Source organism: Coturnix japonica, chromosome 1 (assembly GCF_001577835.2).
Source record: "Coturnix japonica isolate 7356 chromosome 1, Coturnix japonica 2.1, whole genome shotgun sequence".
Lineage (NCBI taxonomy): Eukaryota > Metazoa > Chordata > Aves > Galliformes > Phasianidae > Coturnix > Coturnix japonica.
This window is the reverse complement of record NC_029516.1, coordinates 119,247,229-119,274,659: the sequence shown is the minus strand read 5'-3', so window position 1 is coordinate 119,274,659 and position 27,431 is coordinate 119,247,229. Positions and strand designations below refer to the sequence as shown.

The 27,431-nt window shown below is 37.5% G+C and overlaps 1 protein-coding gene across 3 annotated transcripts in view; it reads left to right on the top strand.

The window, feature by feature from the left end:
- The window catches only part of MGAT4A (alpha-1,3-mannosyl-glycoprotein 4-beta-N-acetylglucosaminyltransferase A), a 67,376-nt gene that overhangs the window by 25,089 nt on the left and 14,856 nt on the right, over window positions 1–27,431 (top strand). For all 3 annotated transcript variants that reach the window (XM_015850787.1, XM_015850772.1, XM_015850779.1), the window contains exons 4-12: window positions 2,745–2,885; window positions 4,339–4,472; window positions 15,589–15,635; window positions 16,173–16,286; window positions 16,860–16,935; window positions 18,253–18,367; window positions 23,816–23,946; window positions 24,592–24,699; window positions 25,136–25,329. In XM_015850787.1, the coding sequence (XP_015706273.1) occupies window positions 2,745–2,885; window positions 4,339–4,472; window positions 15,589–15,635; window positions 16,173–16,286; window positions 16,860–16,935; window positions 18,253–18,367; window positions 23,816–23,946; window positions 24,592–24,699; window positions 25,136–25,329 (1,060 nt within the window). The remainder of the gene's footprint in view (window positions 1–2,744; window positions 2,886–4,338; window positions 4,473–15,588; window positions 15,636–16,172; window positions 16,287–16,859; window positions 16,936–18,252; window positions 18,368–23,815; window positions 23,947–24,591; window positions 24,700–25,135; window positions 25,330–27,431) is intronic.

The window sequence follows — 27,431 nt, the reverse complement described above, 5'->3', positions numbered from 1 at the left end:
TGACGGTACGTTTTAAAATCAGGCTGTAATTGCTTTACTTGCTCTGATTTTTCAAGATTGAAAGTAAATAGCAAATATAAGTTTTTTGGGCAGAGGTTTGGTTTCTTAATTAGCACAAATGTCACTGTGCTGGCCTGATGAGGAGGGGGATCATATCATCATATCATCATAGTATCATAGTCTCGTGCGGGTTGGAAGGGACCTTAGAGATCATCGAGTCCAACCCCCGGGATTCGAGCCTCTGTGTAGCAGAGCGGCACTTCTACCACTTGCGCCACAGGGGGGATTCGAACTCCGGGCCCCAGTGTTGCAAGGCGGCATTGCTACCACTGCGCCACCGGGGATAAGGCAAAGCATCAGATAAAGGATTCTAAATCTGTTACTTAGTTGCATTTTTTGCTATGGCTTACCAGTTCCTATAGTTTTTTTTCTTTTCTTTTTATTTTTTGAGGATTATACAGTGGTTATGATACTATCAGACTTTGTTCTGATATTGGTAAGAATTGTTCATACACTATATGGCCTGAAACCTTTGTAGTTCCCTAGGTCTCCAAAAGCAGTATGGACTTGTCTTGTGAGTCTTCCTGTTACATGTGCATCCTTGTTTGTTAACAGCTATAGAGGAATTCATATAAACTTAATACTGGATTTGTGATTAATTTATTTCTAAAAATGAGTCAGAGTTATTATAAGCAATATTTGCTGATGCAACTGAAGTTACTGATAGGTTTTTAGTGTTTTATCTCTGGATCCCACCTGCCTATGAAGCATCCTAGCATCCAGTGTTATTTTTGTTGTATTTTTCCCCACGTGGATCCATGATTATAAGTCAGCTGATGTCTGACTTTCTGTGCTTTTGTTCTCACAATATAGGATTACCTAGAGGTTACTAAGTTTAATGTACTTAAGTACGCGTATACTTCATGCTGTTTGCTGTCTTTGAATTTGGAACAATTTCAGATTACTTTCTAGAAAACGATACTCATTCATACAAAAAACTGTCACATTTTGAGGAAATTTTTAGACCAGTTTCTGCAGTTGAAGCAAAAAGGAATGCTAGCAGAAAATGTGAAACCTAGTTTTACTGGAATCTATTGGAAGTAGCATCTCTGCTGAAGATATCATCTGCAAAGGCATTTTCAAGCTAATAAGATGTCAGGAATTTAGTCTCATACCTCCCTTCAAAACCAACCCCCAAAACACCAAAAGAACAGAACAGCCCACCAAACCAAAAATTAACCAACATCCAGACCTTCTGTTTTTTAACTGAAGTTATGCTCAGGAACTGAGAGTAGTGACATTGATGGAATTACTTTAAGGATTCCAGCACAACTCAGATTTTCTTGGGAACCTTGACTTCAGTTTCTGACAACTTGTTATTGTAGGACTTATAAGCTTGCAAAGGTCCACATGCTATCATACTGCTTGTTTGGAATGAGACTTGTTTTCACACATGATGTAAGAAAATTAACACACAACTCAGCAGGGAAAACTGTTCTTGACAGCTTTGTGAGAACTGCCTGGATGTTCTAGGAGACAGTGTGCTGTAGAAAGAGTGAGAAATACTGTAAAACAGGCATTTCCAAACATTGGCTTGTGCTTGATAGAACCAAAAACCAGTGTATATTATGTATGCTTGTGCAGGGATCACTGATTGATAGTAATATTTTAACCTACTTGCTGGGTGTGTGTGCCTGTGAAGATGTGTTTTCTGTTATTAAGTAGACATACAAGTTTTCTTCTTTAATTATTGATTAAACTGGGGCTTGCGTTATTTACTATAATAATTTAGTGAGTTAACACATATACTATAGAGGAGATACTCAATGTGTATGCAGTGCTGACAGATTTTGCAATTTTTGACATCTCCCAGAAAGTATAAAATAACCCGTGATGTGCTTCTCAATTAGTTTTGTGATGTGTTTAATTAATGTTTGTGCTATTGAGCTGGATGTTGATGCATTAGTTTCACAAAAGCAAGGTCAAATATCTCACTCATTTTAGGGTTTTGTTCCTTTATTTATTGATTTATTTTTAATTACAGTTATTAAAAAAAAAGAAAAGGAAGTTTTGTTGTTAAATGAACTCTACTTGTATATCTTATATATATGGCCCAAGATGACGTCTTTTCACAAAATGCGGCCTACTCAAACCAAGAGATTGGGCAGCCATGTCTTAAAATATCTATTGTAGTGAATTAAATTCACGCTTGCATTTATTTTACTCCAAAAACACTCCAAATCTTAATTATATATTTAATACTTTGTATTTGTCCATATAATCTCTTCAATATGTTTTGAAAATTGTCAGTTTTTGAAGAATTATTCATTTGTAGTAGCGTTGCTGCATTGTGTTGATTTCTGTAAGCGCAAGTAAGAACTAGGTAAATAAACTTTTTCCATTTTGGTCCACTGGGGGGAAAACCTGCAAAGCAAGCTGAACAAATGGAGCGTTCTTCTGTGATTACATGCTGTGTTATGTGATCAGTTAAGTATTGAATGTATCTGTTACAAAGTTAGGGAGCAAATTAATCTTGGCTATTGTTTATTATAAGAATTAAAAGAATTTCTTTCATACAAGTTACAGTGCCTCAGCAAAATGTATTTTTGTTCTGGTTTCCTTTTTTTTTTTTTTTTTCTTTTTTTTTTTTCCAGTTAGGATCAAGCTGGGAATTTTATGATTTACCACTGCATGAAACTTTTCAATGCTCGTTTTTCCTCATTATTGATTTCATGTGTTTGCAGATGAGACGCTGAAATTACTGAAAGAACTAACAAGTAAAAAATCTCTTCAAGTGCCAAATATTTATTACCATTTGCCTCATTTGTTGAAAAATGAAGGAAGCCTTCAACCTTCTGTGCAGGTTGGCCTTGGAAGGACAGGAGGTATGCTGATAAAATGTTTATTTTTTGCTTCGTGTCTGGAGGGCTTTGTAGTTTACTGCATTAGTTAGTAGATCAAGGACATCTCATTTAACTTGTCATGATGATATCCCTTAGAATTCATACCGAATCCATGATGAAAGGAGTTTGTCTTCAGCTCTGGTCTTTTCTGCATGATATCAGTCATGCCCTTTCCCGTCTTAATGTACACTTTAAGAAGCATTTAGTTTGGATGAGGTTTTACGACTAAGTAAAAGAGAACGGAGCACAAGTATATTACAGTTTCTACTCTGTTAATGGGCATATCTTCTCATCTTTTCCATCTGCGTGGCAACAAATACATACATATAATTATTTTAGTGTTGGTTATAACTCAGTGTTGGACACACTGTGATAATTGCCTCAATAAAACGCAAACTGCTTGGAGGGAAAAAAGCAATATTGTGTTGCAGTACTGTTGATCCCTTTTTCTTTTTAATCCTCACAAGTTCTAAATTTTGGTCATTAGGATAGCTCCATTCAGTCCCACTCTTGGAGCTCTAGAACGTAAGTAGGGTGAAGTCCAACCAAGCTGATGAACCTCGAAGTATTGTTTGTTTGTCTCCAGCCACGAGTGTCCCACTGGTGGATCCTTACTTCTCGACTGGAAGGGCTCATGTTTTATCCTCTAGACCTCTTTTTATTGAAACCTCACTATCCTTGCTTTTGAAAGAAACGTTAGTTACTCCCAGCCTGTATTTTTTTTTCCATTACTGCAATGAGTGTTATTGCTTCTTTTGATGTAAGGCATTCCTGTGTGTCAGATGTGTGAGCTCAAGCCATAGAGTTATTTTTCTGACTATAAACACCATTTGTTTCAGTGTTGTTACCTGGGAAGGCAAATGTTCTTGTTCTTTATTGTTCTAAGTGAAGCTTGTGTTATGTCCTGTTGGGAATATATGACAGAAGTCTGAAATTACTAAACAGAAGTTGGAGTCAGGTTTATTTAATTAAAAAGGAGAAAATTTAGTTAAATTAATTTTATTGTCTTCCCATCTCCTGGTTACTGCCAAAATCAGCAGAGCTGTTTTTAACTTCTCAGAAGTCTTTTTCATAGGTGAGTTGTGAAAAATGGCTCTTCCAACAGGAAAGTTAAGCTTCAAAGGTTAATCACTCTGTAACTCTTGGTGCAGCTTTACCTGATCAATACCATGGTTGATGATTGTTACCTACATAGTAGCCTGGCGTATCTTGGATTGTGTGGGGTTTTTTTTGCAGTGCTTGCTCTGAGCATTTGTGATGACTGTTAATCACATTCCTGTTGATCAGTGGTATGTTTTAAAACTGTATTTAATTACTGCTCAGTCTTTTAGCTCCTTGCACTTGTTAAGTTATGCTTTATTACGAAGTGAGCTTTTTGATTTTGTTCTTGTGTGTGGAATTACTGAAAGTACATTTCTGTTATGTTTGATTTCAGTTTCCATTGTAATGGGAATACCTACAGTGAAAAGAAAAGTCAAGTCATACCTTACAGAAACTCTCCACTCCCTTATTGATAAGTTGTCCCCTGAAGAAAAACTGGATTGTGTTATGGTCGTCTTTATAGGAGAGGTAACACTGGAAAAATATTGTTATACAGTTTCTAACCTGCCTTTAATCACAGGTGCTGCTCCTTTCAGGATCTGAAGCTCTCATTTTTCTTTGGAACATAAAGAGATGCCTGTACTCCATCTCCTTTTCACAGAAGGAGAGATCACAAAGAGCCCAGCCTTTTCTGTTTATGGAGAGAATAGTGGGCATGGGTATATTGGACTGCTTATTTTGCATGTCTCCTTTTGTTTATACATAGTGACTGAGATGGGCTAATAATCTAATTTCTTTGACGTCAAAATAACGGCTGAATCTGTGGTACAGGTGGGAGTTTTTTTTCCATTCTCTTCATGCTCATGCTTAGTCCTACCTCAGAATGCTGCTGGAGAAGTTACATGCAGATGGTTACTAATAGTATTTGCTGGCCATTCTGGACAGTGTATGTCTGGACCTTTTTTGATGAACTAATTGAAACAATGTTCAGTTGGATAGTTTGCTCTATCTTTAGCTGACTCTGATTTAGCTGAAATCTTAAGAAAAATGATAGACTGCTTTCAGGAGTAATTTTGCTGGATACTGAGAATTGCATATAATTATTTTGATATAGATATTTTTCTTTCAACAATCACATTTAGAACCTGGGAATGTTTAACCTTCATCCAATTGTATATTGCTCTGCTGAATCAGTGTTTTGAGTCCCATGGATGAAAACTTGGTTCTACTTGATATAACTGTGAAAACCATTTTAATCCTATGAGCCAGTGTGTATGTGTTTTTTTGGCGAGGAAATACTGTTAAAATATCTGTTGATTAAGAATATCAAGAAATAAGAATTCATTCTGAATTACTGAAACACTGACTTTTCCCATCAGTTCAGTTAAGGAATAGTTTTATTGCCTTTTAGTGTGGTTTCTTTTCAAGGTTTAAAAGTTTCCTTTTGTTTTACTTAAGGAGGTCTGAGCTGTGAAGACCATAGGATATCACTGGATTCTTGGTCTTCTACAAGTGTTAGAATAGAAGCAAAGAGAATCCACACCCCTGTCCACAATTACACGGGTTTCTTTTGTTACCTTAGACAACGAACTGTGCTGGTATGCTTGGGTTGTCCATAGTTAAACAAATTTATTCCTTTGAATATTTTATTTTTATTTTTTTCCCTCTTTGGAATGATGCTGTTTAAGCGGCCGTGAAGAAACTCGGCAATTCTGTGATTAAAATTCTGTGATGAAACTACAATTCTGTGATTCTGTGATTTAGTTTAAAATGGGAGCTACCACTTTTCAGTGTAAGGAGAGCTGTGTTGAGTGGGAACCACTGTATGCCGCATCGGATGTGGGCAAAGCAAACCATGAATATCTGGGAAGATTTGAAGAGCCAAGATTTGAATTCTTATCCCATTATAGCCTTTCCTTAGATTTCCGTTTCTTCATTCAGTTTTCTCATCTATTTTACTATTCCTATCACCGTTTTATATTTCTTTAAGTTCAGTATCTTCTAGTCTGTTCTGTATTGCTACAGGAAACTCTTCCAGTGAATAATATGATACAGTAGATACTTCATCTTTAACTGTAATCTGTTTTTTTGGAGGGTTTTTGCTGTATTTCTCAGCTTCTTTCTGCAAGATGTAATGTATAGGTTTAATAAGCATTTTTTATGGCTATTTGAAGCCTAGTCCCCTCATGGACTTCTGTTTGTACTTGAACAAAATTAAGTGCTTTTGCTTTTAATGTAGCTTTGACTCTGGGGTTTCCTAGCCTAAGATGTTAGACTATTGCTAGCGTTAATATCTGTGCATTAAAGAAGGTTATTAAAAGTACATAAAAACTTTTGCCAGTTGTGCAAGATGGTGTCAAAAGCTTCTGAAGAAATGATATGGCTTCTGCTAAACATTTGTGCCATTTAAGGACTGCGCGAAATGGTCGTGATGTGATAGAATCTTACTTAAGAGACTATAACTACTATCTCTGCTTTCTCTATAGCTTGTACCAACAACAAAGAATAGTTAGGCTTCACAGAAATACTTTTACAAGAGAATTGTATGAAGACTGGTATTTTGAAAGGCTTGTACAAGTATTCTCTTGCTGATTTAATTTGAGAAGTTGAATTGACAGTGTGAATAAGCATTGCTGAGAGACATAGCTATAAACTGTAATCTCTTCTGTGCTAAGCACCATAAGAAACTTCTTCTAATACTTCATTTCTTTCTTTCAGCAGTTCTATCTCACTTCCTTCTTATAAATTTGACTTTTTTCATGGAAAACAAATTGAAAGTTACAGCTAATGACCTTCTGCAAGCAGCATGAGCAGTGTAAACAGATGAGCTTGTAAATATAGGCTTATTCTGGTTGCTAAATGAAGATATCTGCATATTAATTTACTGTGTGGATATTTCTCAGTGATGTGATTATACACAGTAAATTTCCATACTTGAAAGTTTAAGGAATTCTAAAATATCTTGGTTGACGTGATATCTAATCACCAATTTAAATAATTACTAGAATTGCTTGACAGAAACCTGTTCAAGTGTCTCAGTAGCTGACATACGTCTGTGTTCTTCAATCTGTTAATATAATTTTATTGCAGAATAATTTGCAGGGATTCGTTAGGAGGACTGATAAGCAGGAATGATTCCTTATATGTCTGTACTTAAAATCTTTTTATTCCTCTTAACAGTGCAGCACATTCAGATGATTTGAAACAAACAATTCGTATCTCATAAACTTGCTTTGTGTGAAAACTTGTTTTCGGACTAAGCTGTAGGCTCTGGGTTTAAAATATCTATGAGCATTGGATTAAAGTGACTGTCAAGCAGTTTTATTTCATAAGGATTGAGAATAACAAGAGAAATGTGGTTCTGAAATATCCACGTTATAGTGGAACAAATGACATGTACGCTACTGAATATGAGAGAAGTTAAAATACTTTTGTGGTATCCAAACTATATATGTATATACATATATATGTATGTATACACACATATACATATGTATATATATGTGTCTTAGACTTGCCCTAAATAGATCACAAATGATTGCCAGTCCGCTTCATTAATCAGTGACTGTGCTCAGCACAGTCTTTTTCACAAGCACTAATCAGTGTGTATTGGAAAGGCTAGAAGCCCTTGATTTCACCAAGAATATATATATAAAAAAAAGACGGATTCATTTCAGAAATCAGAATTCATAACCATGCAGAAGTATTTTACTAATGTCGTGTGCTGCTGATTACGTCTGATTGGGCAGTGATTGTCACAGAACTGCAGAACTGTAGGGCTGTTGTCCAGCCACTTATAGTTGGAGCACCAGTCTGTACTCTTCCCTTTCTTGCCTATCGGTTATTCTAGTCTTACTCTGTTCTTTCTCACGTGAACAACTCACTTAGGCTAGAAACATTTGAACTTTAAACATCTTCTCTTATTACCCTGTCAGCTGTTTATGTGAACAGTGGCTGCTAAATTAAAAGTTGTTAATCTTCAGCAGTGTTTTCTCTGTCTTCCTCTTGTGGAGAATCTTGCATTATTTTTTGGCAAGGTTTCTCTAGTGGCTGGGTCAGTGCAATGCAAACACCCAACAAAGTACTGTCCTGGGTACCATCCTGTTGTCATTGTTTTGGCTGGCACAGACTTATGTTTTCTTTGTAGGGGCTTGTGTGGTGCAGTGTTTCGGATCTGTGATGAAAATAGCGGTGGTGGAAACACACTGATGTTGTAGTTGTCATTGAGCAGTGCTGCACAGAGGCAGGGACTTCTGCTGTGCTGCTCTGCCAGCAAGAAGCTGGGAGGGTGAACCACAGCCAGGACAGCTGACCCAAACAGTCCAAGGGGATATTCCACACCAAATGGGGACATACTCGGCAATAAATGCTGGAGGAATGAATCTGCAGGAGGTTCCACAGAATGATAATGCGTGATGAGCCTGGTATTCCTGGAAGTAGCTGAACATCTGCTTGCTGATAAGTAGTAGTGAATTAATTCATTTTTAATTTGCTTGCACAGTTTTCTTTGCTTTACCTGGTAAACCATCTTTATCTCAACCCATGACTTCTTTATTGTTACCTTTCCAATCCTTTCCCAAATCCCATTGTGGGAAGAGTAAGCGTGCAGTTGTGTGGTGCTGAACTGCATGCCAGGGTTAGACCATATCACTTGTGCCACTGGTATGAACAAAGCCTTAGCAAATTAAGCACTGACAGCACCAGGCCAAACCCTACCAAAGATGATTTGCAAGTATTGACATCAGAATGCAAAATTGAAAACATCTCCAGCAAAACAGGCAAGCCTGTATTTTTTACCTTCTGTAGCTGGGGGCTGGAATTAGAGATCTCTTTGATATATTTATCTCCTGATAGGCTTAAAATAAAAGTGTATTTTGTCTCTTGCTCTCAGCTCAGACAAATTTATATTGTCCTGGCTACAGAGACATTTCATTCTTTCTGTTAATCATTGAAAACTTCAGAGCAGTGCTGGAGAATTGTGTTCCAAGTCCTCAGATGATTTAACCACACATTGGAGGAAGACCTCTAGGTGTTAGCATAAGCATACACTTACACACATATACATATGTATGAATGTGTATATATTAAATAAAAGTGAAAAGTAGACAAGGCTGTTGTGCTAAATTTATATAATATAATGTTCACCAGGTAATTTTAAAGATAGTCTTTGTTTTGGATATCTAATTCAAAACTCTTCTCAGGATGAACTCAGTTTCTACTTACAATTATAGCTCTTAAATATAGAGGGGTAGCTCAGGCTATCAAATAGAATTTGAAGTATTTAAGCTGCTATTGTGATCTCTATTTTGGCACCTAGAAAATGTCAGATAAACATCAGATAAATCTGGTGTCTCAGCAGAATGGTGAATTTCAGGACTGCTATTTTCTCAAGCTCTAGACTTGAAATACTTCTCTTTACAAGATACTTTTTAGATGTGCTAGAGTCACAGTAACTGTCCGATCTTTCTCATTGGATACCATCAATGTTAATAGAGTTGTATCTAAACTTCCCAGTAGCATCTAACATATTTGTGAGATGAAAAGTAGCTGTAATGAGTGTATTTCAGAAGCTTAGTAGTAGGTGACTTCAGTGAGTTTTGGATGATGTTCTCAAGTTTTACTACTGTGGTCTGCTTTGACTTAGAGACAGTGAGGAGAAAGTCAATCTGTCCTCTAAGTGAGGAACACTACTTTGAAGTGTGCTTTTGACTGTAAACAACTACTACCTATCTTGGTCTAAACAGATCATCTAGACCTTTTCCATGATTTACAGGCCCACCTAAGGGCACAAAGAATTTTCCCCAGGTCTCTGGGCCAAGTATTCTGCTTTCTTTCAGACTCTACAAACTAGGCTTCATCTGTAATATATACAAAGCTAGTTGAAGGCTTTATATTGTTATTTCCATCTAAATGTGCTGTTTTTATTAGTCCCTTAATTTTTCTTTTTTGTTTTCTTGCTGGCTGGCCTTTTAGAAGCTAAGCTTGTTCTCTGTGGTGCTGCAAGTGACAGCACAACCTGTAGGGATGTGTTCTTTCATGACTGAGAAGCAGATGTACAGGGTGCGAGGACAGGGACAAATGACAGTGGAGTGATACAAGAATAAACTTGTGTTTCTGACACTGCTGCCAGTGCTTTGTGTTGCGAAATCTTGTCCTGAGATGCTTTGAGTGTAATGCTGAAGCAGCTGAAGAGAGAAAGGTATTTCTTACCTATGTTAGGATGAGGGCTCTTACCTATGTTAGGATGAGTAAGGGAAGGATAAAGTCATTAGTTCGTGTAGTACCCAGAGGCTCCTTTTTGTTTAGTTAACGTTAGCAGCCTATTTTATGACAGTACTTTTTTTTTTCCCTTTTGAGCTGCGCCTGGTTTTCATGTTTCCTGTGTTTAACTTGAAATTGCTGCTTAAGATCTGAAAGCAGACACTGCATTCATGAAAATTATCTTTTTTATGTGTATTGGTTGAACTCTGACAGAAACTATTACCTTTTTCCACAGGCTTCGTGTTTGTACTTACACTATTGCAACCATTAGAAACCACTGCTTTACTTCTAATCCTGAGGGCCTTTTCATGGCATGAATCTCTAAAAATTTGTTTAAGTGCCATTTTAGTGGGTGATTTTTTTCCTATGTGAATTTTAAGGCCTTGAGTACGGGTAATTATATTCATATGTGCTTTCAGCATTTCAAGTCGAACGTAGATTTATTTCGTCTTTTCTGGAGGCTGTTAAATTTTGCATTGCTCGTAATTATTTAAAATACCCTTAAATTATTCCGCCCTTGTTCTACAAGAATGATGAAAGTTCAAATGAAATTGTTGTAATGGATAAACAATGAGATTACCACTTCTTGCACATTAGCATGGTTGTTTCCCAGAGAATATTTTTTCTTTTTCAAGGGGAAAGGTGTTCTTGGATAAGTTCAGGCTGATTTCTGCTAGATGTCATTTAAGAACTAAAATCTGGGCAATTTGATGAGTGAGATAAACCACATTATTTAGAATATGCGGTATAGCTGATATATATGAAATCTTCCCAGTGTTCCCTGAAGCTTCTCTTTTTGAATTTGTAGGATTGGTAGCTTAACTTCATTTCCCAGAAGCCCATGAAAAAGTCTTTGAAGTTTTGGTGCCATCTTTGCTTCTATCTGTACTTCCCTTCCTAAAACCGACTCTTATGGGCTACCAAAATAGAAATTAAATCCGAACAGATGTTTGGTCCGATGAGGAAAGATGTGATGCTCACAGAATCACTGAGATTGAAAGGAGCTCTGCTGAAAGCAGAGTAATCTACTATAAATCTGTGCATTTTACATAGTGTTTCAGCGTGCATCTTGACAATTACAGCTTGGGAAAAAAGCAAGTCAAGCTTGGTAAGTCATCCTTTCAGAAGAAGAGAATCATAGAATTGGAAAGAATTGCAGAATGATTCAAGTTGGAAGAGACCTTAAAATCATGTAGTTCTAACTCTCCCCCCTTTCCCCCCCCCCCCCCCCCCGCCCCAGCCAAGTTAACTAGCCTGGTGTTGACATTGATTGCCATCAGAAGAAAATAAAACAGGGGGCAGGGATCCTGTGCTTTACAATGCAGTATAGATGTTCAGACTCAAAGGTTATTTTTGCTTCTTCTGGCTGTACCATGTCTCGTTTAGTATGTGGCTTAGTGCAAGCTATTTCTGCACTTGCTCTGCTTCTGCACTGACTGATCTTCATTCCTGTGTTTACTCACTGGTTTTGATCTTACATATGAGGATTAGAATTGATTCTAATCTTGTGGTGATACAAATGCAATCTGGATGCCTCTATATGAAATCAAGAGGCAAAATCTAAAATCAAGACAGTATTTTAAGTGAGCACATAACTAAACTGTGAACCTCGCTGCTAATATATTCTTCTGCTTTGCTTTGTGCATGCCTACTCATCAAATCAATAAAAAAAATTGGACTTTTGTTCATTGCTGTTCACTGTGTTTTTGTGTCTGTCATTAAAATAGTTGATGTACAGACTGAACCTTAGATGTTACCATGTTCAGACACTGATGAGATGCCATAGATTTCATAAGCCAAAGTCTTCCTTTCTTGCTGAAAGTTTAGAGAGACTCAAGGAGATACTTGTGTGGTAGATGGAAAAAGGAGTTTACTGAGAAGTATAAACATACACAGTCACATCTATCTCAGGAAGTAACCTGAATTGAAAGCAGTGCGGCTGGTCACTGGAAGGGGGAGTACTGTGTTTTCTTGACCCGTTTGTACTCTTTTTTTATGTATATATTCATGGCTGTTGCTGCTGGATGCAAGATATTGACTTGAATGAATCTTTGCTCTTGATCTAATACAAATGAAAAAAGGAGAGTCTCTCCACATATTCCTGCTTCCACTGGAATCTGTAATTTCATATGACTAGAAAGAAAGAGCAGACAAGAAAGATTTCAACTGCTGATATTGAAACAACAGGTCCTGTTTATGCCTTTCATTAGTCCCAAGAAATCTACCTAACAAGACAAATTTGTTTTTGAGGCTTCATGATTCATTGGCAGTATTAACTCTTAGGCTGTGTCCTTTCGCTGTTTGACATTTAATTTTTAAGGAGAACAGTTCTTTAAATGTTAATTTCTGCTTCCTTTTCTGAAGTTCCAAACTGCTAAGAATTATTTAATTTTCAACTTGAACAGTTTTACTAATGAGTGGTAATGCCTTCTGATTTAGTAGGCACAAGCATTCATTGCTGTCGTCTTACAGATTGTGCAGCTGTGATTGGGATCACCATTGGCATTTCCTTTCAGTAGATGAAAATGGCACTGATATCATGAGCCAGAATTTATGTTCTTCATAGCTGTTCCAAAGTCAAGCTGGTATTTATCAGGCGATCTTCTTTGTGAGCCTGAAGAACAGTTGCACTTTCTTTCATGGATGATTTCCTTTTGATTAATCTGGATTTATCTTGTCTTCGTTAACGTACACTGAGAAAAAAAAGAGTGTTGTTCCTTATATAATTCATAGTTCGTACTTATTTGCAGCATTCACATGTATTGCAGGTTGACAAAGAGGACTTCAGTCTTATTCTAATGAGGCAGTAGAAGCCTTCTTTATCAAGAACAGGGAATAAATCTTTGTCAATAATAGGTTTTTCCACCACTCTTCAGTTACTGGCCAAATTTATTGATAGAGTCAAAATACCCTTAGGTGCAAGCAATTATCTGACTACTTCAGATTTCCTTCCATTGCTGCACTGCAGAGTCTTCTGCATAGTTAACTCTTCCCTTGGGCACTGTGACAGTTTGATCAAATTCACTGCATGTTCTTGTATTTAGTTGATGAGGTTGTGTGAAATAACTTACAAGTGCCACCTTCCTGGCACATGAATTCAGCTGAAGGGCACTGGCAAAGATCACACTGAGTGTTAGGCTGGGTAATGAGAGGAGCTAATTGCCTCTCGAAGTTTATACATTGAATGATGGTGTTGCAGCTTGCTTATTCTGAGAGGCAGGGCTCGGTGTTGAAGTTGTGGTTCTGATATCTCAAGTGATGCTGGTAGATAAAAATGCAATTACTTATATTGAAGTAATCAAAGGATATAGCATATTTGTAATGCTTTTCATGGAATCATAGGAGGGACCTCAAGGATCATGAAGCTCCAACTCCTGTGCCATGTGCGGGGCTGTCAACCTCCATATCTAATACTAGACCAGGCTGCCCAGGGCCCCATCCAACCTGGCCTTGAACACCTCCAGGGACAGGGCATCCACAACCTCTCTGGGCAGCCTGTTCCAACACCTCACCACATAATGCATTTGCTTGTGAAAAATGTTATCAGCTCTTTCCGTATCAATCTTTTTTCATTCTCAAAGTGGCATCTCCTTTTACGCTATTCTGATGTGGTGGTGAAATGTTGATTCAGAAGGTGTTACCTATTGAAAGAGCAGTAGTGTCTTCTTTATCTTGTTTTTGATAAAGCTAGACCAGCCCATCTTGACTTTGTTTGACAGTAGCACTGATTATGGTTGGAAGTCTACAAGCTACTTCTCTTAAATGCAAGGCTGTTTTAACTGCTGTTCTGACTTGGAAATTACCAAACTTGTGCATGAAGGGAACACAGAAAAAGTAACGGAAAAGCTCTGATTCCATGTTTACTTTCTTTGCTGGTTGTGGTCCATCCTGTATTAGCACAAAACAAAACTGTTTGTTTTGAGAAGAGTTATACTGATGTACAGGCTTGTGGCTAAGCACATGCTTCCAGTTAAGATGTAACTTGGCATTTATTTTAATGTCTGGAATACTGTGTAGAAGAAAACTGTGTTTCTGGTGTCTACTTAAAAGATGTTTTTCCAGCACAGTTACATTATAGACTGTTTAACAAATATTTGACTTGTTAATATGAGGCTAAACAATCTATATTTTTAATATTTAAAAGGAAAGAAAAACACAAAGTGTTTCAGTATAATATAATGGTTATTGAAGTATCTTTGTGTAACGATTTGCAGCTATTAAAAACACAGTTAAAAAAAAAAAAGGTGATATAATCATAGAATTGTAGAATTACTCAGGTTGGAAAAGACCTCAAAGATCATCAAGTCCAACCTCAGCCTAACCATAGTACCCGAACTCTAAGGGTTAGACTACTTTCCTGTGATAAGCAATGAATGAACAAGCCATGTGTCGCTAAGTCCGGTCTGCTTGAGTGGAACTTGTAGCAAGATGAGTTTTAGTTTGCAGAAATCTTAGAAGGTCTAACAAGCAGCTGTCCTGTAGAAGGCTAGGAATAGTGCTTACAAAGAAAGTATTCATGAAGGAAAGTACGACAAATGCTTTTAACTCTTGTATGTAGTACTTGCAACCAGCTTTTGGGTGGAAAAAATCAAGCAACAAAACAACATTGTTGTACTTTTACAAAAATTATGCATGACTGGAAGGCAGTGTGTTGGGTTAAAAAAAAACACCAAACCAACACAATTGAAATAACTTAAAAATCACCGTTCCAATTTTGAAAGATCAAAAGGTAAGAACCTTTACCAAACAAGATTAGTGGTTCTATAGAAATACTTGGGAGGGTTTTATTCTCTGTGTGTATAATCCTGTAATGATAAAATCTGCATTACAAATTGATCAGAAAGTATGAGCTATTCCTTTGTTTCCGGCATTCGAAAGGCACATGTTCTGCAGAATCTTCACAAGCACCAGAATCTTCGCTGATTTATAGATTGCAAATCTTCTTAAAACTGATAAAAGTTTAGGAGATGTACTTATAAAATAAATGCATGTTTAATGCCCTGTTTGCCGGAAGGCTCACCTTGATAATATTTTTGTATAGTTTATTATTGTGTAACAGTTCTGTGAAATTCTTCCTACGCAAACACCCATGAGATATTTTGTCATTAAGAGCATGAACTGAAAAAAACAATTGTTATGTTAGAAGTATCTGTTAAAAGCAGAGATAAAGCCAGTCATCCCATTCTGTCTACTTAAAAATTCTTCTCCTGTTAGATGCAGGACATAGGAACGCATCATTCATGAAATTGTATTACTCAAATGTCTTGCACACGGAAATTTATTGTCAAGCACAGCTACCTCAAATGGCTGTGTTAATAAAGTGTAGCAGCAAAGCTGTTAAGTATTTTATTTATTGTTTTTTTCTTGTTGTTCTTTTTTCCAGACCGATCTTGATTACGTTAACAATGTTGTTGCGAGCCTGGAAAAAGAGTAAGTTGCAGTTTTAATGAGGAACTTCTTTGCTTATTGGTGACTTTGCTTTTTGTTTTTCCTAAGTAACACTGTAATAAATACTAAGAAGTGTTATGGAAATAGGAGATTGTACATTTTTGGTTAGGGAAGGGATTTCTACGTTTGAATAAAAAAGAGTATTAAATGATAAATTAAGTGGTGATTATTCAATTGATTAATCTAAAATAAATTGAATTTAAATTGATTTTGTGGGCTCTAAGTGACTTTAATTGGTTTAACGTTAATGGGAATTTGTTACTTCTGTGTTATTGCCTTGTATTCTGTATGTTCAAAGAGAACTGTAGAAGAAAATTACTAGGTTTTAGTGAGGGAATAAAAATCAAGTACTTAGAAGCTAATTAACATTCTGATTATTAATCAAGTGGCTACACTATTCTAAAGAAGGTGTTAGGCAAAACAGTATATACTTTCTTACTTTACATCCCTTGTTTCAATGAGTAGTTGTTACAACCAGAACTCAAAATAGCTTGTATGACTCTCTGTTTCTACTGACAGATTTTCTACAGAGATCAATTCTGGGTTGGTGGAAGTAATAGCCCCTCCTGCAACGTACTATCCTGATTTGACAAACTTGAAAGAGACGTTTGGAGACTCAAAAGAGAGAGTGAGGTGAGTTTATTTCCTTTAGATCTTTTCTCATCTCCTCCCACATCCACACTTTCCTTGTTTATAAATTGACAAGTGGGAAGTGGATTCTTTAAATGTTTTCTTACTGTAATTCTCAGAAGTGCCAGGCTGCTAAAAGAGCACTGAGTCCTTCTCAATGCCCTTGTATCTGTATGCTGTTCTGTGCGTGATCTGAGTTTAATGCTGAGCTTCAGTGAATTCTTTCAATGTTAAATTCTGGGAGGAAAACAGAGGTTGTTTACTGTTCTTCTTCCTGAAATACGTTGTAAAACATATTGCTTCTGGATTATTATTTAAAATGGACATGTGTTTTAGTGAAATGTAAGGTAGCATTCACAGAACCAGAGGCAACTTAAACCAGTTTTTATGTCTACATTAAAGCATAACAAGAAGGCTTTGTTGCTTTTTTTTCTTTCCTGAGGGAATGATGCCAAAAGCAGTTTTCCTAATATTTCACCAATGTGTGTCATTCTTCATAATGAAATCTACTTTGCATTGCCAGTGTGTACTGAAATAACTTTTTCTGTAGTACTTAAATTTGTCATTGATTTTCAGATGGAGAACAAAACAAAACTTGGATTACTGTTTTCTTATGATGTACGCCCAGAAAAAGGGAGTTTATTACATCCAGGTAGGTTTCTGTTCTTGGTTTTAAATGAATCTCCAAAAATTGTGCCAGTGCTCACAGCAGAAGGACCTACACAGAGTAGAGTTAATGTGATTCCACCAATAAGTATGTGGGCTGTGGTATCTAAGGAAGTAATTTGTGAATGACACTCTTCAAAGTAGAAAGCAACTTACTGCGTATGATTGATTTTCATCTTAAGATGCTTAGCATAAAAAGTGAAGGAATGCAGGCAGCTTAACTACTGTTTCTTCTTTTTCCCCCAGATGACTTGCAGTTGAGGCAAAAGACATCAGCGTAGTCTTGAGCAGAAGTTGAGCTAAAATCTATTCTTCTTTCTCCTGAAAGCATGTGCAGTGTCACTTTGATCTCCAGAATCTGTTGTGTATAGCTACAGGTTTTGGCTCAGGATTGTTCCTGTTTGACTCACTGCATTAAAGTAGAAGCCTTGCCTACAAGTGTAGCAGATCTAGTGAGTAGCTGTGCTTAGGATTTTCATGTACATTTTGGGATTGTATCCTTTGGGTATAACACTCTGCTCATGAAGTTATATGAGTTATGCTGACTGCTCTTTAAGAGCTGCTGGAGACTCAGTTCTCCTGGCAGCTGTGCAGGGAGGGATGTATTGGCAGCCTGCTTGAAGCTAGGCAGTCACACAAACGTTAGTGCCAGCACAAGGAGGTGAGCTTGAATGCTCTAGAAGTCAGAAGAGGAGAAGCAGTATCCTTTATGCAGCAGCCTGCACTTAATGTGCAATAAAGGAATTGCAGCACAGTGTCTTGGAAGTTGTGCTGTCTGGGCAAGGCTGGACTATGCACCTGCTCTTCTGTTTGTCAGCTGAAGTCAGAAAATGGGGAAGTGAGTCCTGCCTCTGTAGATCTCAGCTTCTTGAGGAGAGCCTCTAGGAAGGGAGTGAGTAAATAATCACGCTGTCATAGAAATAATATAAAAATTCTATTTGTTCTTCATGTAATGTCCTGATGGTGTCGCTTAATCTGGAATTATTTCATGAATGGTTGCTTTCTGTAGGTAGAAGCTAGAAAAGCTATGTGATGTTACTACCAAATTAACTTCTGCATTATGTTGAGATGTATTCATGGCGTTTTATTTCAGAAGGATTCTGGATTAATTCTCCACTGATGGACTATGAACCCTAAAATATTTATTCTTGTCTGTAGAGCTGAAGCTTTATAGCAGTGCTTGCATTAAAAATATATGGGTGTGTGTTAGCAGTGTATTACAAATCACTATTTCCTAGTAGTGTTTTCTCCTATCGCTTTTCTGTTTTTTATGGATGTTGATATCACTGCTCCCTTTTTCTAGCTTGAAGATGACATTGTTGTCAAGCAGAATTACTTCAGCACAATAAAAAACTTTGCACTTCAGCTCGCTTCTGAAGATTGGATGATTCTGGAATTTTCTCAGCTGGGTTTCATTGGTAAGAAAATGTTCATTTTAGTAGTTTGAAAGAACACATTCATCCTTAGACGGTGTGATGAATAGTGATCTGACTTCAAAGCTATCTTTGTACTGGAAATAGACCAAGAATTAGAAATACTTTGACTCCTTAAAGAATTCTGTGGCTTAACTTGTGTTTGCATTTGTTAGTTTATCTGCTTTTCCGTGACAGTCAAATTCAAACTGTTGGCAGTAAGAGCATTTTTGTAACCAGAAATTATTTTATTTAAAAGAACTGCAAGGAATTCCTTCTTTTGATTTTTAACTGTAGTTTGAAATAAAAATGTAATTAGACTGTGAAGTTCAAGGGGAAAAAGCTTAAGAATGAACACTGCCTGAAACAGGCAAAATGGTGCTTATGGTAAAATTTCCAAGAATCATCAGACATCATTTTGTCTTGGTTGCAAAGCCTGTTCTATCTTTGCCTTTCTGATCCATCCAGGAGAAGTTATGGCAGTGTGTTCCTTCATAGGGTTATATAGAGGCTGTCTGTCAGTGGCAATACATGACCGTGAGAGTAGTTGATATTCTTAGTGTTTGCTATAGAGGAGATAAAATCTAACCCAAGAGGAACAGGTAGATACTTCTTTTCACTGAGATTTGGATAAGTCACATGCAAAGTTGTCTTTCTTTTTCCTGTAGTGTCTGTATACTATTTGCAACATGGGCTCTGAAAATAGCTGTAATTAGTTGTTTCTACTGCTCTGTTCTGGTCCTTCTGTCATATTTGTCTTCATCCTGTTGATTAAACCATTAAACTTTTGAATGCATTTAGCCATGGCTACATATCTTAATGTGTTTTGTCTTTTTGTCTACAAAATAACATTTTTTCCTCCCAGTTTAGGTACTTATCCCACTTCTAAGTTTTGAGGAAAAAGTTGGTGTTTGTGAAGGTGACTAATGCTTCTGGCTTTAAAACCCGCTGATCTACAATAACCATATACTGCATATGAATATGCAGACAATGTAGATTTCCCTCGCCTGTGCTATCTCTTTATGAATCTTGATAATTTGCTAAAGCAGGCAGCTAAAGAGAAAGGCAAAAATAGTTTGTTGTAATTTGGGATGACTTTTGCATAGATAGCTAAAAGCAGAGTACAAAACTGCTAGTGACTTAGCAATTAGTGATCTAGTGCAGCTGATTCATTGTAGTCTACTAGAAACCTTGATCAGCTTACAAATTCTTCTAGGAAAAAATGTGTTTCTGTTGTAGTGTTTCTGAACTGAAAATCTAATTTACGCAAGTACTACATGAAGAAGTAAGAAATGCAGCTGTTTAGGCTGACAGCAGGATTATAAGATTCTGTCACCTCTACCATTGAGGAGAAGTTGCTTTCTTTGATTTATTTTTATTTTTTTTGATACTGAAAGCACAGCCCTAAGTGCTGTCAAGTAGCTAATAAATAATGGGTGAGATGTATGCTCTTTCCCCAGAAGCTCTGTGGAAGGAGGTGCCTCTTCTGCTCTTTCCAATTCAGCTCTGCGCTGCAGTCCTTAGCATAACATGGTGAAGTCCTGCCAGATTTTTATGAAAAATACCAATTTCTCTTCCAACTTGCTTGTAAGCTGAAGTGTTTTCTGGAGGATTTACAATAGCTTGTCCTGTAGCTATAGTGTCAGCTGTCACAAACTTTAAAGGAGCGGTCTGAAATCAGCCTCTAGGTTGTCTTTTACAGTTCTTCTGTTTCTTCCAATTTTTGTTTAAGTCTCCAGCTTGATGATTTTTGACTGCGTACTGGGGACAGCAAACAGGCAATCTGCAGGCTAGATTTGGATGCCACCTGAATGGCTTCGTGGCTCACAGCATTTTCATCATCTGCAGCTTTGTGGGCTTGAGAAAATGCTTCTGCTTGTTCTTGGGCTATGTCTGTGTTCCATGGAAGCCAGGCTGCTGCTGTCACCCTCACAAAGGAGAAGCTAGGCAAGGGCTTGTCTGATTTGGATTTAGAGGGGCTGAAATGTTGGATATGTGGAGCAGGGATTGTCTTGGACTGCTTACCATGTCAAAGAAAAGCTGTGTACAGTTGGGGTTCCAGAGCTTTGAAGACCTCTGCATGAGAAGCCTGTGGTAAAGCAAGTCTGGTTTTGAGCTGGTGTGGGAAGGTGTTCTGGGGCCAGAAGTGCTTTGCAGGTGACAGAAATGGCAGATAGAGGAGGTGTTTTGTTGTACAGTAAGGCAAAGAGATGGGGGAGAGCTGTGCCGTGCTGAGAGTGGAAGGTGGTGACAGCACTTCAGAAAGCAGTATGTGTGTATCTGCACTTAGTGAGAGGCAGTATTACTCCAGGTAGCTGTCTAGGCTTGAGGAGCAGGATTCTGCCTGTTAGTTTTTGATCCAGTGCTCATTGTGAACACAGGTTGAGGGTTTTGCCTGTGCTGTTGAACCCTTCCACAATGTTTGGGAGTATAATATTGAGTGGCCAGTGGGGTTTGAAGACACTTGTACCTGGATTCTTCCCTGAGTCAGGGGTCAGGGCTGCATAGTTAAACAATAGCATGCAAATACAGGCCTAGAAGAAAGCATCTTTGGGCACAGGTTTGCCACACAGAAGTAAATCTGCCTGTTTATATCCCGTTTCTATTTTAGATGAAATTAGGATATCTTAAATTAGATTAAAAGAGTGTATGCCCACTCTTCAGTCTTATTCTCTGGTTATTTAATTGTTGGGGTTTCAAGTGGCACGGTCTGCGAGTGTCTTTTCACCGCATATGATGACTGAAGACTACAGTCATTGTCTTCTTTAGAAGATGAGCTGATCAAAGTGATATATGTATGGTGTGGTGCTATTGCTGTGTCCTTGAGTAGAGGAAGAAAAGGATTCCGGAGCAAATTGAGTACACGTACTCCTGGCAGAGGATTAGCTGTCTCTTCAGTCACCCCCCACAGCAACTGAAACAATAATGTAGGGATGTTTTTGTTTTCTAGGTTGCATGTGTATCTTTACAAATACACATCATGGAAAGGTCATCTTTCTGCGGAAGCAGGCGTGACTGACAGACTATTTCAGCCTGTGTCATCCAGAAATGATGATTTCAGTCCCGTAAATGCTTGATGAACCCTTACATTTTTAAGCTGATCTTTGATTAGGGTTTCTTGTATTTTTGTCTCTTCCTGCACTGTTATCAGAAGCAGTAGGCAGAGATGAATCACTAGGAAAATTAGGAGTCTATTTAGTTGGAAGTGTGACAAGCTGAAGAGCTGCTATTCCACATGAACATTTTATACAGTATTGTACAAATTATTTGTTTTCTCTCTGTTTTTAAACGCTTCTATAAATAATGTCAAACAATATAACAACAATGTAAGTATGTAAATAGCAACAATATACTAATAATGACCTGAAGATGTTGTTTTCTTTAAACAAAAAGCTCTGTAATATAGAGGGAATTGCCCTTTGTTTAGGGGGAGCCTCACTTACATCGCACAGTAATTTCAAGTGGGGATGTCTGTTTGAGGTCATTGTTGTAGAAAGCATTAACAAGTAATGTTAATGTTTTTTCTTATAAAAATAAAAATTCAAAGACTGTGGAAGGGACAGCTTTCAGATCTGGCAGTGTTGGGCCTGTCACTATGTCTTAGCACGCTTCATTCTCCACCCAGCTCTGTGAATAGTCTCCTTTATGGCCATAACGTCATTCCAACAGATGAAACAATTGGGATTTCTTATGTCAGTTACCGCTTCCATGTTGTACTACATCGTGATGTAATCGCATTCAGACTCCTCAAAACTGATTTCAAATTCCAAAAGAAGTGTTATGTCATTGGCTGTGCTCTTTGCTAATTTCACACAAGTCATGCAGGAACGGAATGAGAATTCCTATTCATTTGACATGTTTCCTGAAAATGATGGAGCCCTTCAGGTGACCTCCTATGTGCCTGACCCCTTTTACAGAGAATGAAGGATTTTGCAGGTCAGGATCTAAGCATTGTTAGGGCAAATCTCCAGATGTATGAGTCTGATAATTGACAGTGCTGGAGCGCATATAACAAGGCCACCACAGCTTAGATGTTCTCACTTAAAACATATCCTGGTTACTTAATATGTAAACTAATTACCTGGAATTCTGTATCTGTGCTGAGATAGTGTATAACATGCCAAGCTCAGTCCCATTTCAGCAGAGAAATTCTCCATCCCTATTAAAAAGATCTGAACTCCCAGCTTCTTTTTTTTTTATTTACTGATTGATTTATTGTACTACTTTGTGACAGTCCTCTGTGGATTACAGACCTAGGTGAGCCTCAGAGGCTCATTTAGAGTAACTAAATGTGAGTTATGGTCCACGTGCATATTCAGAGTGGAAATATCATCACTTAAGGCAAAAGTTTGTCTAGTCTTAAGCATAGTACTGGCTCAGAGTGATATTTCAACCATACCCTGTCTTTTGTTTATGTAAAAGTGAACATCCACCTTAAGGAATGGAGTAATTCAGAGTGCTCGCAGTTCTTCTTTTCCATTCAGCCACATGCTCAAGTGGAGTGCTCTACTGCTAGTAGTTTTAGTTGCATACAAAGGGTAGTTCCTCCTTTGTCTTCAAGAATAATGTATGCAGCTCCTCAATGGCCCTTCAGGAGAGAGTTATATTCTTGTAGATGAGAACCAAATTCCCTGTTCTAATGCATAGGGAGTGGTTTTGCTACCTCAGAGGTACCTGTTCTTAGTGTTTTCTCCAGCTGTTCCTTCAGAATGTAGGAAGAAAAAATACTGGGGCCCCTACTGCTTGAATTACCGAGGATCCTGTAGTAACCATGCCTCTAAGAAGTCTATCTGTACTTTACCAAGGAACATGTTATCTTGGAAGTCCCAAAGTCACATCAGTATATAGCAAAATTCTACAAGTCTTTCTCATGTGAGGGATTTGGGCTTTCTACTAGGCAGCTGACTGCTTTAATTATGTCTAGTTGGAATTGCACTTGGTATTAGTCTGACAGTGGCCTTTACATTTAGGGAAAAACTCTGGTTGCTGCTATGTGACAGCATAGAGAATAGTACCCATAAGTATCACATACCCATAATTTTTCTTCTGTTTTTGCAGACAGAAAATGTCTGTTGACAAGGAGTAATAGCTTTAAACTAAAAGAAGGCAGATTTGGATTGGATATTAGGAGGAAATCCTTTACTGTAAGGGTGATGAGGCGTTGAAACAAGTTGCTGAGAACAGGTGTGGATGCCCTAGTCCTGGAAGTGCTTAAGGCCACATGGGATGGGACTCTGGGCACTTTGATGTAGTGAGAGGTGTCCCTGCTCATGGCATGGGATTGGAACTAATTGGCCTTTGAAGTCACTTCCAACCCAAAGCATTCTATGATTCAAATTGTTCGTCTCTAACATACATTGTCACGGCACAAACTTGTTTATTATCTCAGTGGTTTCAAGATACGATGCTGTCTTTATTATAAAATAACTCCAGTTATTCTTACTGTCATTGCAGGTAAAATGTTCCAGTCTCCAGATATCACTCTTATTGTAGAGTTCATATTTATGTTTTATAAGGAGAAACCAATTGACTGGCTTCTAGACCATATCCTCTGGGTGAAAGTGTGTAACCCTGAAAAAGATGCTGTAAGTAACTTATTGTGAAGCTTCTAACATGTTTTAATGTTGGTGTGTGTGCTGTTTCTGGTGAATTAAAGGCTAGCATACAATTTATTGTGGATACTGTGTGTCCTGAAATAATCTGTTTTCCCACTAAGATTTTAATCTCAAGTAAATCATCAGAAACACATTTTTCGGAGGCATTTCAATTGTTGCTTTGGATTCTGGAGGTGGATGCAGTAGTTGGTGAAAGGAAAACGTCAGATTGATTTTTATATATAATAGTCCTGAAATGAATTTGTTCTTGTAACCCCCACTGAGGCTTTGTAGAATTCTACTACTTGTATAGCAGTCATGAAGAAGATTCCAGGTGGTGATTAAATTTAGATTTTTGGTTCTTTATTTCTCAAGTAGCTTCCTTGCTCGAAGACTGAAAAAACGGGTTCTGTACAAAAATACATGTAAATTTCTTCTTTATTGACTAGAATTATATTTGTACAGCAGTATTGCTAGATTTCTAGAATAAAACCAAGACAAACTGGATAAGTACGTCTGGGTTGTTTTTATTGTGTCTTTTTGGTTCATGTAACATCTCATACTTTCAGTAATATCTTAGCAACTTTTTGTTGAATTTAACAGTGTGGGTTTTTATCCCTTCTCCTCTTGCTTTAGAAACATTGTGATCGGCAGAAATCAAATCTACGGATACGCTTCAGGCCTTCTCTGTTCCAGCATGTTGGCCTCCACTCCTCCCTGGCAGGGAAGATCCAGAAACTCACAGTTAGTAGCTAAACTTCTCCTTCCGTCCCAAAACAAATTGATCTCATGATTATTATTTTTTTTTTCTTAGCCTTTAAGAAAACAAGAGTATTCTTGTTTAGTATTCTTTGTGTTATTCCAGTTGAAATGAAACCTGGTATAAACTAGTTACTATCAGGTATAAGAAATACCAATCTCAGCTTTTTTTTCTGAATATTTGCTAGTGGAAATATATTTTAATTTTTTTTTTTTTTTAAATTTCTCTATTTATTACTTTTTCTTTCTTCATTTATTCCTTTAATGGCATGCTCATCTTATTACGTAGTGCAAGATCTGAGGTATCTGGAAATGACTCTTTTTTTTCCTCTAGGAGTTCATTTTAAATGTAACCACTTGAAACAACAACAACAACAAAAACATAATAAAACAGCATGATGTTTGTCTTTCTTTCAATTAGGATAAAGACTTCCTGAAACCACTGCTGCATAAGATCCACGTGAATCCACCTGCAGAGGTTTCCACATCTTTAAAAGTCTATCAGGGGCATACGTTAGAAAAAACCTATGTAGGGGAAGATTTTTTCTGGGCCGTCACACCAGTCGCTGGGGATTATATTCTATTTAAATTTGACAAGCCCGTCAATGTAGAAAGGTTAGTAATTGTTTGTTTTTGGTCTCATACCTAAGGCTTGTATGTTTGCCAAGAACGCTTGACAATAGAACTGGGGGCTGTTGTAATAAACTGAAGTGAAATCATCCTGGTTTATTTGCAGTTTAGGTGGCGCTGATCATGAGCAACCTTTCGTTCCATGCTTTTACAGCTTTGAATGTTATTTTCCTCTTTATTTCTTCTTTTAATTTTACCTGGAGCCTTTTTGTTAAATGCAATTCAAGACCAGTGCTTCTATGGCAGCTCATAAGGGAATCCAGAGAAGCCAATTTGGTTCTGTTTGTGCTTGGTTGGTCTCCTTATAATTACAAGTACAACTGTGCAGCGCGGTGTGTGGTACAGTATGTTGTGCCCTGCAGCCTCAGCCTCAGACTGTTGATTGTCCAGACCAGAAAGTCTTGATGGAGCATATGGTGTCCTTTTACCTGAAATTTGGGAACTGTAAAGGTTATTATTTTTTTATTTAGATTTTGCTTTAGGACTTGAAAAAGAGTGAAAAGTCCAAGTTGACCTATTTAATTAATTTTAAAAATAGGCTTGCAATGTAAGTATCTGTGATTTTTTTAGGGAGCTAGAGGTGACTTTATCTACTGGAGTTTTTTAGTCTTCCTTTACTTTTGCAGAGACTTTTTTTGCTGCTTTGTTATTTACCGTCCTACCAACATAGTAGTCGAAGACTTAGAAATTAAATTACTTGTTCGGTGTCCAAGCATTGCTACTTTAGTGGATTTCTTTCACTTTGCTTCACATACCTTACATGCTTTTTTGAGGTCAGTACCTATAGTACGGTAGAGCAAAGTTTCTTTGCATGATTTGTCTGGATGCTTTTCTTGTGAAGGAGCCCTTTTTGCAGTCCTGAACTGAATCCATTAAGTCAACTTCTGCACATTGCTACATAATCAAAGACTAAGTGAGGATCAGTAGTTTCCTTGTTCTATGTTGTTCCAAGCTGGTCTGACCTGTGAAACTCAAGTTTGTTGTACAAGATGTCAAATTACTCTTTCAGTTGATTGCTGCGCTTTAGAAGATTTTCCTGGATGGCTTTCTAAGATGTATGTGTTGAAGGGTTTGACCGCCATACCTTCTTGAATTAACGGCAGACTTCTTTCTATTTATCCTGTGCCAGTAGCGTAAAATTGACACGTTTTCCAAATGAAATGTATGAACTCACTGATTCCTTTTTGATCAGATTTTCTTCTTCAAGGTTATGAAGTGATCATTGTCCAATTTGTTTTTATTTTCTAAATTATTTTTGTTTTTGTTAAGAATTATACACTTCTATTTTATAAATAGGGTAACTGTAGCAAGTAAATGTTGATCTTGGGTGGAACGTTGTTGTTTCATTAGGGTGAGTCAAGTACATAATGACAGTTCCATTAGCAATTGGACAAGTTTTAAACTGGAGAAGGGTAGATTTAGACTAGATGTTAGGAAGATACTCTACTGTGAGGATAGTGAGACACTGAACAGGTTGCCCAGCAAGATGGCGGATGCCCCCTACCTGGAAGCACTCAAGGCCAGGCTGGATGGGGCTTTGAGAAACCTGGTCTAGAGGGAGGTGTCCCTGCCTACAGGGGGGGAGGAGGGGGTGGAATTAGGTGATCTTAAAGGTCCCTTCCAAACCATTCTATGGTTCTGTAAATTGTTGCTAGTAAGTGTAGTAGGTCATCCCCGTGGTTCAAAAATCAGCAAGTGCAGGCCTGAGGAAAATATGTATTTGGTATGTATGACTTTAATGGGGAAGGAATTGGGGGTAAAAGTAAACACTGATTATATCTGTGAAAGATGGGAAGACAGTTTTCATTATTGTGCTCTTAAAATGTGTAGCTAGGGATAAGACTGTTAGAAACAATCTTCTTAGTAATCTCCTGTGAGATCTGAACTCATGTAGTGGAGCAGAAAAGAACGTTTGTGGCTGTTAGAAACTGCCATGAAGACTTGGTTTTGTTTGCCTGCTTCACTTCCTCAGCAGCAGATTTTGGTAGGTGAAGGTTGGGTGAAGAAATCGTGCTTCCTGATATTTCAGTGGCACTTTTTGAGGCAGACAAATGTAAACATGTGAGGAGTATGTTGAAACACATGAA